The sequence below is a fragment of the Schistocerca nitens genome, chromosome 1 (genome assembly GCF_023898315.1).
Source record: "Schistocerca nitens isolate TAMUIC-IGC-003100 chromosome 1, iqSchNite1.1, whole genome shotgun sequence".
Taxonomy (NCBI): domain Eukaryota; kingdom Metazoa; phylum Arthropoda; class Insecta; order Orthoptera; family Acrididae; genus Schistocerca; species Schistocerca nitens.
Window position 1 is genome coordinate 817,479,326 of NC_064614.1, and position 18,086 is coordinate 817,497,411.

The 18,086-nt window shown below is 40.3% G+C and overlaps 1 protein-coding gene across 2 annotated transcripts in view; it reads left to right on the forward strand.

The window, feature by feature from the left end:
• Positions 1-18,086, forward strand: part of LOC126262644 (DNA ligase 1) — a 125,741-nt gene that overhangs the window by 88,796 nt on the left and 18,859 nt on the right. For both annotated transcript variants that reach the window (XM_049959418.1, XM_049959408.1), the window contains exons 9-11: positions 12,781-13,004; positions 14,418-14,546; positions 14,680-14,819. In XM_049959418.1, coding sequence (XP_049815375.1) covers positions 12,781-13,004; positions 14,418-14,546; positions 14,680-14,819 — 493 coding nt within the window. The remainder of the gene's footprint in view (positions 1-12,780; positions 13,005-14,417; positions 14,547-14,679; positions 14,820-18,086) is intronic.

The following is an 18,086-nucleotide window of genomic DNA, read 5'->3' on the forward strand; positions in this document are numbered from 1 at the left end:
AATTAAATCTGCAGTGTAATGACCACAAGTGCCAGTAGTTTTGTCAACTAAAATCCAGATAATGCTGTCTTTGAGTTCATTGTGTATTTCTTTCAGAACATTTACGTAAATTGTCAGTATGTAATTTTTATGCAATGTTAATTCATCGGGTATGTTTTGATTTAAACAATATTTGTGCAAGAAGCCTTTGAGGATTGGATTTGTAAGTTCATGAAGAGGAATATTGCTTGCAATGAATGCTTCACATAGATTCATGTTAAACTGACTTTTTGGTTACCTTTGGACACATCCATGCTACTGCAACTTGCTGTTGTCGTGGTCCTTTCTTCTGCATTCCTGCGAAATGAAGACTTGTTTTTCTCGCAAACTTGACAATATAAAACAATTCCGTCACACGTAAATGTTCCAGGATGGTCAGCTATCCACGAAACAATGTTTATTTTTTCGGGTGGCATTATGCACAACACGTTACACACTACACGTTGTAAACAAGTTCAACTGTGTACAAGTAAATAGAAAGCTAAACTGAAACAATGTATGTGCGTCTAAAAGCTTGCGTAGTTTAATTTAATTATTGCCGACGCATACGGTATGACAGTGGAGGGGATTAACCAGGGGGCGCAGGTGCAGTAGCATTGACTCTGTCTGCCTGTTCCTGTTCCTCTTCTTTAATGATTTTGCCAGGCAGTGGCATCTTGGTTAGCGATTGCACACAGTTTTAGGTTGCGGTCAATCTGTGGGACATCAAAACTAGATCGAGCTAGAGACCACCCTCCTAAATATGCGTCATCACTAGGTTTTTTTTTTTGTGCAAAAAATACTTTGAGAACAGTGGAAGAACCCATTTCTTGGTCATAATAATTAAGTTACCTCCTCACCAACACACAACTGGTTTCAAAATAATGGAGAATTTCAGCTGTCGGGTAAATCAGGGAAATTTAAGAAAAATGGTAAATTCTCATTTTTGTCTCAGTATATGAAATTGTCTGTCTATTGAGGTGAGATGTCATTTATCGTAGCTGGCTGGGCGCAGCTGAGTTCGTGCACCGCTTCCCTACTTCCTCATTCTTAGTGCTTCTCCTCTTCCTACCATTTCCTTCAGCTTGCAGTTAGTGCTGCCACCATTTTTACCACTAGCCTAGCAGCTGCTGACAAGAGGCAGGGAGGCGTGAGGAGTGGTTTATTTGGATCTGATTCTCAGAGATTGTTAACATAGTGGCCGGAGATGGCAGTCATGTGTGCACGAGGTATGTCTGAGTGACTGTGAATGTGCAAATGCTCTTGTTTTCTGACAAAGGCTGTGGCCGAAAATATAGTTGAGAGAGGGTGATTGTCTTTTCTGTGTGCCTGTCTGCAGCTCAGTGATCATCTTTACGGTCAGTTGCTACCTATCTTCATTAGTATTGATTCACAGAGTATTTGTGCAAGTTATCTCTTGCATGGATTGATTTCTGTGGTGTGATTTTTTCAACATGGTTATGTGACATGTTAATAGCCAGCCACACGAGGGGACTGCCATGATGGGCCAAAACAACAGGCCATTTCTGTAGGTACCTCTAACAGATAGGGCCTGCCGATCTGAAGCTCATTGTTTCCCACTAATGTGCAAGCCCTGCCCATCGGATCCACTCTCACTGATCTGCTGTAGGTCGGGTCTGTTTGTGTGTGGCATAATGCGGTGGATTTTTGTGGTTTATCCAAGGACCCAGAACTGCGGCACTCCTCAACAGGCCGGAGGCCCCGAGCAATGGATTTAATGGATTGTGACTGTCACACTGCAAGGACATTGTACAGTGCAGCATTTTATAGACATTTTATTTATTCTGGTACATATTGCCGCTTCAAAAATAATTTATGTATTAGAAAATATTAACAATAAGAAAAAGACTGTGGCAGGTTGTACGCTATATACTCATATATTTCTTGAAACAAAAATAACACAGTACCTGTAAAATAACACAATACGTGTATAATAATGGACATAACTCAGTGAATAATAACTGACAATAATGAACGCAGTAGAACCAACATTTTATTGGTGGTCACCTATAGTGTTGGTTTACACAACTCTTCCCTATCTTATACACTTCTTTCAAGAGGCCTACCTTTTTCTGGCATTATATCTGGGATCTGTGAAGGTATTTTAAATCTGTCTTGTGACTCCAAGGAAATGCATATTTTGTCACAAAATGTGTTTGTTTTATTGAAATAAAATAACAGTAGTGATCTTAAAGTAACACACATACCATTGGGCTTGCTTTCTCCATCTAAAAACAGTTCATTACAAAAATGTTGATGTTAGTAATTAAGATTTGTGCTCACACGAGGGAGAAATACGGGTGTCCTTCTTTTGTCAACACATGTCTTTACTTACCCTTGAGATCTCAAAATTTGTCAGAGAAAAATGCTAAAACATGTCTGGAAATAGGGAAATAGCAGGGAATTTCACCTTTGGAAACTTGTGGCTACCTTGATGATGCCTTTGCCATATTGGCCCTGATTCTTTGCTCTTAAATATTAATCATTCTTCTGCTGGCAGGCTTTTTTTTTTTTTAGTTTTTTACTCATATTTTCAGCACAGTGATTTGTAACCAACATCCAATTGTAATGGGCTGTATTGTGTCCTGTGTATCTGCAGTAAACTGTTTATTCACTTCACAAATTTAAATACCTGAGAAGCATTCATCTCAACAAACTTATTAGCAAACACTTCGTTTGGATTTATTTATTTACTGTATTTACTCGAATCTAAACCGCACTCGAATCTAAGCCGCACCTGAAAAATGAGGCTCGAAATGAAGGAAAAAAAAAAAAAATTCCCGAATCTAAGCCGCACCTGAAATTTGAGACTCTAAATTCAAGGGGAGAGAAACGTTTTAGGCCGCACCTTCAAATCGAAACAAAGTTCGTCCATTGTAATATAAGACACAATTTAGGTCGAATGAATGACGACGCAGCTACAGTAGTTTGGTTCGAGTCGTAAGCTTAGCAGTTAAGCTTTACCAGGTAGCCATTGCTATGCGTCAGGCGCTCCGTCCGTATTTATACAGGTACCCTTCCTTTTTCACGTGCTTCGTCTGGTTTGAATCGATTGCTTATTTTGCTTTGATCTGATAAGTGCTGTTTTCTTTGTTATAGGTGTTTACGTCACTATAAGCTGAAAATGCATTACTGTACTGTGCCATGCATTGTTTGTCGCATTCTGATAGTGCGGGTTTACGGCCTGTCACCGCTCGCGGCATGGCTTGCTTTTGCGCGCGCTACCGCCGCTTTAAAAAAAAAAAAAAAAGGAATCGATTCATAGCAAAACAATGGCAAGAGACTGCTATTTGTTGTTACTTACACTGCTGCTTTCTTTGATAATGATCAACAAGAACCAAATAATAGACTGCCTATGATAGAACATGTTCTGAACGAGAGTTAGGCGAAAATTTTTCTTCATTTGAAAATCTGTGAGGCCGCTTCTTTAGTACATCAAATTCTGCACAGAAATTAGAGTCATCTTAGATTTAAAAATCTAGTCAGTTGCCTTGCTTCATTTCTGACTATCACTATTAGGCATAAGAATAATACGAATATAAACATGACACATTACGTATATTCTTCCGCGTTTGCTGTTGTCTCACTCTAGTTTCGTAGTTTATTAGGCAGACAGGATTTAAATGAGATAGCAGCAAACATGAAAGAATGCATGGCAAAATGTTTATATTAGTATTATTCTTATGGTGGAGAGAATACTGCATGTGATTCACATTTCATCAGGTTCCTATTAGCAACCATCTCTTCCCACAGGTAGGAAAAAATTCAGAAAGTAGATTTGGCCATTTTTGCTACATTCGAAGATGAACAATACCGAATTTGTATTTACTTCGTTGGATAATGTATGAAAATGCAGTGGTCGAAACTCGGGGCGGAGGAAAAAAAGCTCGTCTTCCAATTTTATTTTATTTTATTTTTTTTTTTAATTTATTTACTGACGCAGAGGTTTTGGCACCAGTATTTATCTTTGTGTCTACAAATCATGCCTATGCAGCGCTTCATATATTCGACGGCGGAAGTCAGTTGTGGCGGCACCTACCAACATTTTTCAGAACTTCCGCTTACTTTGCACTCGATTCTAAGCCGCAGGCGGTTTTTTGGATTACAAAAACCGGAAAAAAAGTGCGGCTTAGATTCGAGTAAATACGGTATTGTTCCGTGGGACCAAATTAAGGAGAAGTCTCCATGGTCATGAAACGAGTCAATACATGAAATTATAACACGATAGTAGAAACAGATAAAATGAACTATAAGAAACACATTCAGGCGACAAGTTGTAAGTTTAAATACAGAAAATCAACAATGTAACACTGGAATTTGCTTAATTTTTCAGCTCTTCCAGGAGCTCCTCGTCAGAATAGAAGGAGTGAGCCATGAGAAAACTCTTCAGTTTAGACTTAAAAGTGTTTGGGCTACTGCTAAGATTTTTGAGTTCTTGTGGTAGCTTATTGAAAATGGATGCAGCAAAATACTGCACTCCTTTCTGCACAAGAGTCAAGGAAGTGCATTCCACATGCAGATTTGATTTCTGCCTAGTATTAACTGAGTGAAAGCTGCTAACTCTTGGGAATAGGCTAATATTGCTAACAACAAACGACATTAAAGAAAATATATACTGTGAGGGCAATGTCAGAGTTCCCAAACTATTGAATAGGGGTCGACAAGAGGTTCTCGAACTTACACTACATATAGCTCGAACAGCCTGTTTTTGAGCCAAAAATACCCTTTTTGAATCAGAAGAATTACCCCAAAAAATGACACAATACGACATAAGCGTATGAAAATATGTGAAGTAGACTACTTTTCGTGTTGAAGTGTCACTTATTTCAGATACTGTTCTAATGGTAAATAAAGCAGCATTTAGTTTCTGAACAAGATCCTGAACATGGGCTTTCCACAATAGCTTACTATCTATCCGAACGCCTATGAACTTGAACTGTTCCATCTCGCTTATAATATGCCCATTCTGTCTGATCAAAATATCGGTTCTTGTTGAATTGTGAGTTAGAAACTGTAAAAACTGAGTCTTACTGTGATTTAGCATCAAATTATTTTCCACAAGCCACGAACTTATTTCATGAACTACATTATTTGATACTGTTTCAATATTACACACAAGATCCTTCACTACGAAGCTGGTGTAATCAGCAAACAGAAATATTTTTGAATCACCTGTAATACTAGAAGGCATATCATTTAAATAAATAAGAAACAGCAGTGGCCCCAGCACCGACCCTTGGGGAATGCCCCACTTAACAGTGCCCCATTGGGACTGAACATCACTACCACTCTCAGTATTACGGAGAATTACCTTCTGCTTTATGTTCTTAAAGTAAAAGGTGAACCAATTGTAAGCTACTCCCTTTACTCCATAATTGTCCAACTTCCGCAGTAATATTTTGTGGTCAACACAGTCAAAAGCCCACGTTAAATCAAAGAAAACACCTAGCGTTTGCAACCTTTAATTTAATCCGTCCAAAACCTCACAGAGAAAAGAGAATATAGCATTTTCAGTTGTAAAACCATTTCTAAAACCAAACTGTACATTTGACAGCAAATTATGTGAATTTAAATGCTCCAGTAACCTTGTATATACAACCTTCTCGATAACTTCAGCAAACACCGGTGACATAGAAATAGGTCTTAAATTGTCAACATTATCTCTGTCTCCCTTTTTATAAAGTGGCTTCACTACCGAGTACTTTAATCGGCCAGGAAACCTACCACTCCTAAAGGAAAAGTTACAGATATGGCTAAGTACTAGGCTAACATACATAGAACAATACTTCAGTATTCTGCTAGATACCCCGTCATATCCATGAGAGTTCTTGGTCTTTAGTGATTTAATTATTAACTCAATCTCCCTCTTGTCAGTATCATGGAGGGGCATTTCAGGTAATAGTCTCGGAACACTTTTTTCTAAGAGCGCTATGTGATTCCCTGTTGGGACTAGGTTTCTATTTAATTCACCTGCTATATTCAGAAAGTGATTATTAAATACTGTACATATATGCGACTTATCAGTAACACGGACATTCCCACTACGCACTGATTCTATATCCTCGACCTGTCTCTCCAGACCAGCCACTTCCTTTACGACTGACCATATGGTTTTAATTTTATGCTGAGACTTAGCTATTCTATCTGCATACCACATACTTTTTGCCTTCCTAATAACATTTTTAAGCAACTTACAATACTGTTTGTAGTGGGCTGCTGCATTTAGATTGTGACTGTTTCAAACGTTTTGATATAATTGCCACTTTGTTCTACAAGATATTCTTATCCCTTTAGTCAGCCACCCAGGCTGCCTGTTTGTGCTAGTACCCTGTTTTGAACGTTCTAACGGAAAGCAACTTTCAAAGAGCATGAGAAAAGTCTTGAGGAAAGCATTATATTTATCGTCTACTGTATCATCACTATAAACGCCTTGCCACTCTTGTTCCTTGATAAGGGTTACAAAGGTCTCTACAGCAACTGGATCAGCTTTCCTAAAAAGTTGATAACTGTATTTAACATGTGTTGCAGTTAGAATTTGTGCATCATGATCTGAAAGGCCATTCACCTTTTTGCTAACAGAATGCCCTTCTAGTAATGAGGAATGAACAAAAATGTTGTCTATGGTTGTTCTACTGTTCCCTTGCACTCTCGTTGGAAAGAATATGGTTTGCGTAAGATTATACGAATTAAGGAGGTCTACCAGCATCCTTTTCCTTTCACAATCACTTATACAATTAATTTTGAAGTCACCACATATAACTAACTTTTTGTATTTTCTATGAAGTGACCCAAGAACCTTCTCTAGCTTTAGCAAAAATGTTGGAAATCGGAGTCTGGGGATCTATAAATAACAACAGTTAGAAGTTTAGCTCCACTAAATTTAACCACACCTTCACAACATTCAAACACCTTTTCAGTGCAGTAATTCGAAACATAAATTGACTCAAATGGGATGCCGTTTTTCACATGCATGGCTACTCCCCCACACCGCAAAGAGCTCCTAGAAAAGCTGCCAGCCAACCTGTATCCTGGTAAAGGAAGCCTCTGAATTATCTCCTTATTTAAGAAGTGTTAAGATATACCAATAATTTCAGAATCAACATCTATAAGCAGTTCACTAACTTTATCTCTAATACCTTGTATATTTTGATGAAATATACTAATTCCCTCATTACTCGGATACCTAAGCATTGTCGAAAGTGGTTCCTTTGTTAGAGAGACTTCCCTTAAGCAGGAATACCTATCAGCTGATTTCAATCTAAAAAAGGTGCAGTTCTAACACCCACTGCTACAGGAATTTTCCCCATGAGTGATCCCACCAACCCCACCTATGCTGTCACCTATAAGCTTTGCCAACCTCCCCTTCCCATACCTGTTGAGGTGCAGGCCATGTCTAGTGAAACCCGTCCTGCTGATGTGCTCCACCGACACCAACGGTCAAAACACCCATATAGTACTAGGGACAGAAAGTTGGCTGAAACCAGACATAAACAGTAATGAAATCCTAAACTCAGATTGGAATGTATACTGCAGAGACAGGCTGGATAGTGAAGGGGGAGGCGTGTTTATAGCGATAAGAAGTGCAATAGTATCGAAGGAAATTGACGGAGATCCGAAATGTGAAATGATTTGGGTGAAGGTCACGGTTAAAGCAGGCTCAGACATGGTAATTGGATGTCTTTATAGGCCCCCTGGCTCAGCAGCTGTTGTGGCTGAGCACGTGAAGGATAATTTGGAAAATATTTCGAGTAGATTTCCCCACCATGTTATAGTTCTGGGTGGAGATTTTAATTTGCCGGATATAGACTGGGAGACTCAAACGTTCATAACGGGTGGCAGGGACAAAGAATTCAGTGAAATTTTTTTAAGTGCTTGATCTGAAAACTACCTTGAGCAGTTAAACAGAGAACCGACTCGTGGCGATAACATAATAGACCTTCTGGTCACAAACAGACCCGAACTATTTGAAACAGTTAACGCAGAACAGGGAATCAGCGATCATAAAGCGGTTACTGCATCGATGATTTCAGCCGTAAATAGAAATATTAAAAAAGGTAGAAAGACTTTTCTGTTTAGCAAAAGTGACAAAAAGCAGATTACAGAGTACCTGACGGCTCAACACAAAAGTTTTGTCTCAAGTACAGATAGTGTTGAGGATCAGTGGACAAAGTTCAAAACCATCGTACAATATGCGTTAGATGAGTATGTGGCAAGCAAGATCGTAAGAGATGGAAAAGAGCCACCGTGGTACAACAACCGAGTTAGAGAACTGCTGCGGAAGCAAAGGGAACTTCACAGCAAACATAAACATAGCCAAAGCCTTGCAGACAAACAAAAATTATGTGAAGCGAAATGTAGTGTGAGGAGGGCTATGCGAGAGGTGTTCAATGAATTCGAAAGTAAAGTTCTATGTACTGACTTGGCAGAAAATCCTAAGAAATTCTGGTCTTATGTCAAAGCGGTAGGTGGATCAAAACAAAATGTCCAGACACTCTGTGACCAAAATGGTACTGAAGCAGAGGATGACAGACTAAAGGCCGAAATACTAAATGTCTTTTTCCAAAGCTGTTTCACAGAGGAAGACTGCACTGTAGTTCCTTCTCTAGATTGTCGCACAGATGACAAAATGGTAGATATCGAAATAGACGACAGAGGGATAGAGAAACAATTAAAATCGCTCAAAAGAGGAAAGGCCGCTGGACCTGATGGGATACCAGTTCTATTTTACACAGAGTATGCGAAGGAACTTGCCCCCTTCTTGCAGCGGTGTACCGTAGGCTTCTAGAAGAGCGTAGCGTTCCAAAGGATTGGAAAAGGGCACAGGTCATCCCTGAAGGGACGTCAAACAGATGTGCAGAACCATAGACCTATATCTCTAACGTCGATCAGTTGTAGAATTTTGGAATACGTATTATGTTCGAGTATAATGACTTTCCTGGAGACTAGAAATCTACTCTGTAGGAATCAGCATGGGTTTCGAAAAAGATGGTCCTGTGAAACCCAGCTCGCGCTATTCGTCCACGAGACTCAGAGGGCCATAGACACGGGTTCACAGGTAGATGCCGTGTTTCTTGACTTCCGCAAGGCGTTCGATACAGTTCCCCCACAGTCGTTTAATGAACAAAGTAAGAGCATATGGACTATCAGACCAATTGTGTGATTGGATTTAGGAGTTCCTAGATAACAGAACGCAGCATGTCATTCTCAATGGAGAGAAGTCTTCCGAAGTAAGAGTGATTTCAGGTGTGCCACAGGGGAGTGTCATGGGACCATTGCTGTTCACAATATACATAAATGACCTGGTGGATGACATCGGAAGTTCACTGAGGCTTTTTGCAGATGATGCTGTGGTATATCGAGAGGTTCTAACAATGGAAAATTGTACTGAAATGCAGGAGGAGGATCTGCAGCGAATTGACGCATGGTGCAGGGAATGGCAATTGAATCTCAATGTAGACAAGTGTAATGTGCTGTGAATACATAGAAAGAAAGATCCCTTATCATTTAGCTACAAAATAGCAGGTCAGCAACTGGAAGCAGGTAATTCCATAAATTATCTGAGAGTACGCATTAGGAGTGATTTAAAATGGAATGATCATATAAAGTTGATCGTCGGTAAAGCAGATGCCAGACTGAGATTCATTGGAAGAATCCTAAGGAAATGCAATCCGAAAACAAAGGAAGTAGGTTACAGTACGCTTGTTCGCCCACTGCTTGAATACTGCTCAGCGGTGTGGGATCCGTACCAGATCGGGTTGATAGAAGAGATAGAGAAGATCCAACGGAGAGCAGCGCACTTCGTTACAGGATCATCTAGTAATCGCGAAAGCGTTACGGAGATGATAGATAAACTCCAGTGGAAGACTCTGCAGGAGAGACGCTCAGTAGCTCGGTATGGGCTTTTGTTAAAGTTTCGAGAACGTACCTTCACCGAAGAGTCCAGCAGTATATTACTCCCTCCTACATATATCTCGCGAAGAGACCATGAGGATAAAATCAGAGAGATTAGAGTCCACACAGAAGAATACAGACAATCCTTTCCACGAACAATACGAGACTGGAATAGAAGGGAGAACTGATAGAGGTACTCAGGGTAACCTCCGCCACACACCGTCAGGTGGCTTGCGGAGTATGGATGTAGATGTAGATGTAGACCCAGACCCAGACCCAGACCCATGCCTTCTGTCATCAGCGCACCCCCAAGTCTCATGTTATTACGCCTGACGGCTATATTAAGATGAGGCCGATCGTGACGCTGAAACAGTTCCACGAAATGCACATTCGTGTTGCCAGTCTGAGTGGCTATCTTTTCCAGGTCACCATCTATGTCATACTCCCCATCCCTATCAATACTATTACCTGCCCCACCCACAATCACTACCTGATCCTCTTTAGTAAAATCCCTACATAACTCCCCTATGTTAACAGTCACCTGAGTCAATCCTGCATTAGGCTTCGTAATGCTTGTGACCTGGTACTCACTCCCCAACACTTCCTGCGACTGCTGGCCTACACCTCTGCCATGAGAACTACCTAACAGCAAAACCTTCTTCTTTCTCTTCGACTTGGCAACTGTTCTAGCCACCGTAACTGCTGAGGTCTGCTGCATACTTCCTACATCTACAGCTACTAGGGATTCCTCTCCACTAGGCTCTGACAGTTGGTCATACCTATTGCAAACACAAATAGTAGAACTAACTGAAAATCTCCTTCTCCTAGTAGATCTCTTGCCAACAGCCAGCTCCCATTCCCCAACCCCCTTATCCCTCCTCATCCTATCTAACTCCTCATCCTATCTAACTCCTCCTGTGTGTTTTTCAACTGCACCTGAAGAGCACAGATCTTACGCTCCTGCTCCTCTATCAACTTACTCTTGCTACATAACATGCAGTTCCAGGAAAGGATCTCACCAGAATGCCCACTGGCTTCCCCACTGTGTTCCCCCCAGTGAAAATACTTCGAACAAGTCTCACACCGCAATCCACTACTCATGAACCTACGGCAAAGTCCACACTTCTCACTCATGGTAAAATTTTACAGTTATTGAAACAAGAAAACTACTTTATCTGAGTTCCTTTACTACAATAAGATGATGTTAAAAAATTTACTACAGTAATCACAGACTTACTCTACAAGGGTAGTAACTACTATTATTAACAGTATTAATCAACAACAAATGAGAATATAACAAAAGACTACAACAGAAAGAAAATCAAGCATCTAATGACACAGTAACGAAACTGAAAACAGTTCCCAAAAAGTTCTTCTGAAATTATTTAACCAGAAAACACCAAAAACACCGGTTGAAGACTACTAAAGTTCCTAAATAAACCACTGTACACAAACAATTAGTTAGTACTTAGCTTTCGATGCGCCGCTACAGCTGCAACTGGTCAGCGTGGAATGTAAACACAGGTAAGAGGTTAAGTTGCTCGATACGAAACACTCACAAATATCAGGTCACAACACAAGAAAGACAAAGGTGAATGAATAAACCACTAATAAGTCACTTATATAGTAAATATTATCACAAAAACCGTTAAAATATGTATCTGAAACCTAAAAATATATAAAAACTTACAGAGCGATCTCACACGCTTATGACGTCCAAATGATGGAACGTACTGCAACTACTAACATTTCACAACACACAAGCCTTTGGCAAGATGACTTATGAAAAATCCTGCAGTGGCTGAAGATGAATTAAGTGATTGTATCATGCATTTCTTTGACTTGTAAGCTGTGGCTTAAAAGTCAGCTATTACCTCGAGAATTTAAGAGATATTGGAAGTACATAACCATTTCAACAGCTTGAGCAAGAAAGAACAAAGTTAAAAACACAACAATGGCTAACGCTATACTTGCTTATTAGTAGAATCTCCATTTGTGGCAACAGAATCAGCTGGTAAAAACCCTTAACGCTTTCAGAAGAAATTGTTTAGAAATTTGTTCTAAGAAAAGGGTGTATAGGGGCCAAACATAGCTTTTAATAAACAGTAAACAAGCCTGTGCACAGAAGATTATTCAAATAGACCAAAGACAAAGAGCAAAGTGGTTCAAAGGTAGCTCCGGTTTTTGATATATGGTATTTTTGTGTGCTGTGCCCTGCATTTCACACCAATACAGATTACAATTTATTTTATTGAATTGTTATATAACTTACACTTGTTAAAGCTACTCCCTAGTTAGCGCATTGACATTCCCTTAATAGAGTTCACAAAATATCAACAGTATTCTCATACTATATGGCTTTTTTGCTGATAAGGTGCTGCAAATAAAAAATTATATGAAGTAACTGTACAAAATTCAAGAGGTCTTTTAGTGTCAAATGTAATTAGAAATTTTTTTGTGATGTACTAGTTCAAAACATTACAATAATAAAACTAATAAAAGGTGATCCAGAGCTTCTGTCACTTCACTACACCATTCCAGGTAGTGTTTCAAATTAGCAGCAGAAAAACATACCTACCGCCAGCACAAAATATTGCTTGTAAATTTGTTTACAAAAGATTACGATGAATTAAGTGTAGCTGCCAGCTCTGTATGTGAGTGTATTCAGTTGAGGAAATTGTCACTGAAGCGCAACATCATCAGCCACCACTCAATGAATGTAAGGACAAGAGACTGTAATGAAAGATCAGTGCAGAGGACTGGAGGGGCAGTGACTGTGCCTAGAGTATTTACAACCATACCACCAAGTAAATTATTGCATTCCTTAAACATTTTCACTTTTAATTTCAGGAATTGAATTAGGAGTGGCAGAAACAACATTGATGAAAGCAATAGCCCAGAGTACTGGGCGAACTCTAGCCCAAATCAAAACTGATGCTGCTGCATCTGGTGACTTAGGAATTGTAGCAGAACAAAGCCGAAGCAACCAGCGTATGATGTTCCAGCCTGCCAGACTTACAGTACGAGGAGTATATGAGAAGTTGAAAGACATTGCGCAGATGTCCGGTCAAGCGGTATGAAAAGCCTTATAGAGTTATTTGCTGATGTTATGATGTTTAGAAATGCAATATAATTGATCAGTTGAGTAATTGATTCATTCATCCATTCAACATTTTCTGTAGACCATATTGTGTGGGAGAGCCTTCAGGGCTATAGAGTGAGTCGTGGCATGCATCAACATAGTGAAGCTACTACTGAGCGAGGTGGCGCAGTGGTTAGCACACTGGACTCGCATTCGGAAGGACGACGGTTCAATCCCGTCTCCGGCCATCCTGATTTAGGTTTTCCGTGATTTCCCTAAATCGCTTCAGGCAAATGCCGGCATGGTTCCTTTGAAAGGGCACGGCCGATTTCCTTCCCCATCCTTCTCTCACCCGAGCTTGCGCTCCATCTCTAATGACCTCGTTGTCGACGGGACGTTAAACACTAATATCCTCCTCCTCCTGTTAAGCTACTTTTACGATCTGTTATTGCTCTGACCAAATTTAACGTTAGTAACTTGCAGAGAAAGTTGCTGTGTTGGAAAAAAGTAGGCCCAGGAGGAAGACTTGGCCTGAGTCACCTTCCCAGCATATAAATGCTCTAGTCCTGTTGCAGGCTTATCCTATCCGATGAGAGGAAGGGTCACTTGTGAAAGGAACCATGTCGTATACCAGCTCTGCTGCAATTTCAGGACAGCATTTTATATGCTCATGACCACCAACCATCCGTCTGTCAGAATGAATGGCAACCATAAAACTGGTCAAGAGCAGAGTTGATCATCCAGTGGTGGAACATGTTGTTGCACAAAACATGCTAGAGTTCAGTGGCTGTTTCACATGTTGGTCCCCCCTCCTCCAAGCACCACCTTTTTTACCCCCACAGACAGGAGTCATCCTTGGAACGAATTTTTTGCTCCAATAATCTTCTGCCATCAGCCTCCACTAACCCGCTTTGTCCACACCCTCATATGCAACAATCTCACTTGTCTCACCCTCTCCCAATCCACTCTACATCATCATCATCATCATTATCATCATCATGAACTCACCAGCTCCAGTACCTGTGTGTCACATTCCTATCTTGCACACTTGCCACCTCTCTCCTAACTTTCAGCTTCCCTTCTGTAGCCCTCCTGATTCCTGCTTCCTGCTCTGAATTCAAGTAGTCCTGGCCCCGAGAGTCAGAGACCTGGCATGGTTTCATCAGTATTGATCCTAACTTCGTCTTGGCTGTTTGGTTTCATGTGCACGATTGAAATATGAAAGTTTTGTGGTTTTCATATTTATTTTTGGGATCAATGGTCTACTATGGAGTTGGATGTATGCCATGAATATTTTTGATGTAGTACTGTCATTGACTGAATTTTTTACAGTGTAGAAGAGAATGTGTGTGTGTGTTTACATAAGTGAGGTTCCATTAATATCTTTGCTTCTTTTCTGTTTAAGGCCATGAGCAAGAAGGTTGACAAGATTCAGTCAATGTTTGTGGCTTGTCGGCAGTGTGAAGCTCGTTATCTCATTCGTTCCTTGGCTGGTAAACTACGCATTGGATTGGCGGAGCAGTCAGTTCTGCAGGTAAAATGTTTTGCATTGCTCACTGTATTTGAAACTTGTCCTTCTACATTTATCATATTCTTTCTGACTCTGCCTTTTGGTTACTCATTACTTTACTCCAGAGGTGTGACTCACTGTCATTATATTTTTGTAGGCTTTGGCACAGGCCTGTGTTCTGACACCACCTGGACAATCCTTCCCACCTGAAGTGATTAATGCTGCAAAAAATATGTCATCTCAGACGTTCAAGAATCGCCTGGATGAAGAAGCATCGATTATTAAAACCACTTACTGGTAAGTAGACAAATTAGACCTTCACGTATAAAATTGTCCCTGATGGCAGCAGCATTAAATGCTCATTAAAATTTAAAGAATGTGGCTGCAGTCTGTTGTTATTATCAAACTGATTTGTGTGTAAAGCAGCTGTGCTGAGACTTACATATATAGCAAGTGCAGCTTAGGAAACAATATTTGGACAGAAAAGTGTTGTTGGGTTGTAACAGTTCTGGTTTCCAAGTTTCTGGTGATACAAGAATACACACTCACCATGTGACCTAGCTGTCCAGTTGTGATACATTTTAGGCACATGTCACTATATATCTGGCAAATGCCACAACTGCTTGAATGTCTAGCTACACAATTGTTGTAAACGAAACAAACGTAACTCTTCATTAAGTTCCTAAAAATATTTCTGTCTTACAGTGATAAACACACACACATATGGTTTGTAAGAGAACTTGAAACCAGTTCTTATTTTGTCTGAAGCGGGTATAATGAAAAAGTGTGCCCTGTCAACAGTTATGTCAAAAGGCATTTTAATAGAGCGGTGAAAATAATCGCTGCTTGAAAATGCACCAAAGAAACTGGTATAGGCATGCTTATTCTAATATAGAGATATGTAACCAGGCAGAATACGGCGCTGCAGTCGGCAACACCTATATAAGATAAGTCTCTGGTGCAGTTGTTAGGTTGGTTACTGCAGCTACAATGGCAGATTATATAAGTGAGTTTGTACATGGTGTTATAGTTGGCACACAGGCAATGACACACTGCATCTCCAGGGTGATGAGGTGGGGATTTCCCATACGTCCATTTCACGAGTGTACAGTGAATATCAGGAATCGGGTAAAAAAATGAGGTCTCTGACATTGCTGGGGCCGGAAAAAGATCCTGCAAGAATGGGACCAACGACGACCGAAGAGAATTGTTCAGCGTGACAGAAGTGCAACCCATCCACAAATTGCAGCAGATTTCAATGCTGGGCCATCTGCAAGTGTCAGCATGTGAACCATTGAACGAAACATCATTGATATGAGCTCTCGGAGCCGAAGGCCCACTCGTGTACCCTTGATAAATGCACGACACAATGTTTTACGCTTCGCCTGAGCCCATGAACACCGACATTGGACTATTGATGACTGGAAACATGTTGCGTGGTCGGACAAGTCTAGTTTCAAATTGTATTGAGCGGATGAACATGCACAAGTATGGAGACAACCACATGAATCCATAGGTCCTGTATGTCAGCAGGGGACTGTTCAAGCTGGTGGAGGATCTGTAATGATGTGGGGTGTGTGCAGTTGGAGTGATGCATGACCCCTAATATGTCTAGATACAACTGTGACAGGTGACATGTATGTAAGCATCATGTCTGATCACCTGCATCCATTCACGTCCATTGTGCATTCTGACAGACTTGGGCAATTCCATCAGGACAATGTGACACCCCACATGTCCAGAATTGCTGCTGAGTGGCTCCAGGAACACTCCTCTGAGACTAAATACTCCCGCTGACCAAACTCCCCAGACATGAACATTATTGAGCACATCTAGGATGCTTTGCAATGTGCTGTTCAGAAGAGATCTCCACCCCCTTGTACTCTTACAGATTTATGGAAAGCACTGCAGGATTCATGGTGTCAATTCCTTCCAGCACTACTTCAGATATTGGTTGAGTCCACGCCACGTCGTGTTGTGGCACTTCTGTGTGCTCACAGGGCTGTACACGATATTAGGCAGGTGTACCAGTTTCTTTGGCTCTTCAAGAGATATTTTAAGTAACATTATTGTTAGCTAAAGACCAGATTCAGACTTAAATACATAGATGGTAATTTTAAATAGTTTCCCTCACAAAACGCCATTTATTTTGGTGTGGAATCACTGTTTATTGCAGTTTCAATGAAGTTGGGCACAAGAAGACAAAACGAGGATGGTATTTAAAAATTCAAGGTAACTGCATATTCCGCAAAACCTGAAACTAAAAATAATATATTTGTATATGTTATTCAGTTAATTTGTTTGCATATTGGTAGTTTTTGGAATTAAAATTTTGCAGTGAAGAATCATCATGCAGTAATAAAAGTTTTAATGTTGCTGTGTTAATAATTTAGTGTGTCTCTTGTTAAACAAATGGTGGTATCAGAACCATGTCTTATTTACAATTGATATTCAAATTAAATACTGTGGAAACTTAGGTTGTGAGGTAAGGATATTCCAGTTTGCTGAAGTTAGTCAGTTATTGATCTTACACATGCAGTCCAGCTTTTAACAACTATATGGAAAAGACAGACTGCTACTCATCGCATTGAGAAGGTGTTGAGTCACTGACAGGTAAAAAGAAAAATATGAGAAAGATCGATTTCTACTCACCTTAAAGGTCACACTTTGAGCTGCAGACAGGCAGAACGAAAAGACACAAGCTGGCCAGAGCGGCTGGAAATAGTGCTCATGTGTGTGTGAGGTGTATTTTGTGTGTGTGTGTGTGTGTGTGTGTGTGTGTGTGTGTGTGTGTGTGTATTCCTTTCTTTCCTGAAAAAGCTTTGGCCAAAACTCAAGTGTGTTACATCTATTCTTTGTGCCTGTCTGCAACTCAGTGTGTCACCTTTACTGTGAGTAGCAGTCTATCCTTTTCATAATGTGAGTAGCAATCTGTCCTTTTCATAACTGTTGATATTCCACCCTGGACTTTCCATTCTTTAACACCCCCTCGATGTGAGCAGTGATCTGTCCTTTCCATATTGTTGTCAGTTGATCCTGGACTTTCCATTGCTCAATCAATATTTTATGCATTTAGGCCACTGTTCTAAAGAAAAAGAACAAAAATCCTTTCTGAAATGTCCCATTCCGAGAATTACGTATCATTTGACTCAAATGTCTGCGCCGCATTGTAATGATAGCATGTCTTTGTGACACATGGCATGTCAATTTTGTATCCTACGCGAAGTTCTGCAAGCAGTTACAAAGACAGTAGTGGTAGATGACATCAAACATACCATCCGTTCCTGTTAACATCAAGGTACAGTCACTGCCATACATATGTTAATGTTCCCTTGATTTGAAGTCTATCTCTGAAATTATTGGAGTTATTAGCAGAAACACCACATTCATTTTAGTATTCCTTGATCTTGTAATCCTATCTAATTATGTGTACCTCCAACGAGGTCATTATGAGCATTGTGGAAGGATACATCTGCTGGCACCAGGTGAAGTGCTAAAACACATGCAGCAGAATTAAGGGTTGCCGTGCATTGCAGTCGTCTCGTCTGTCATCCAGCTAATGTT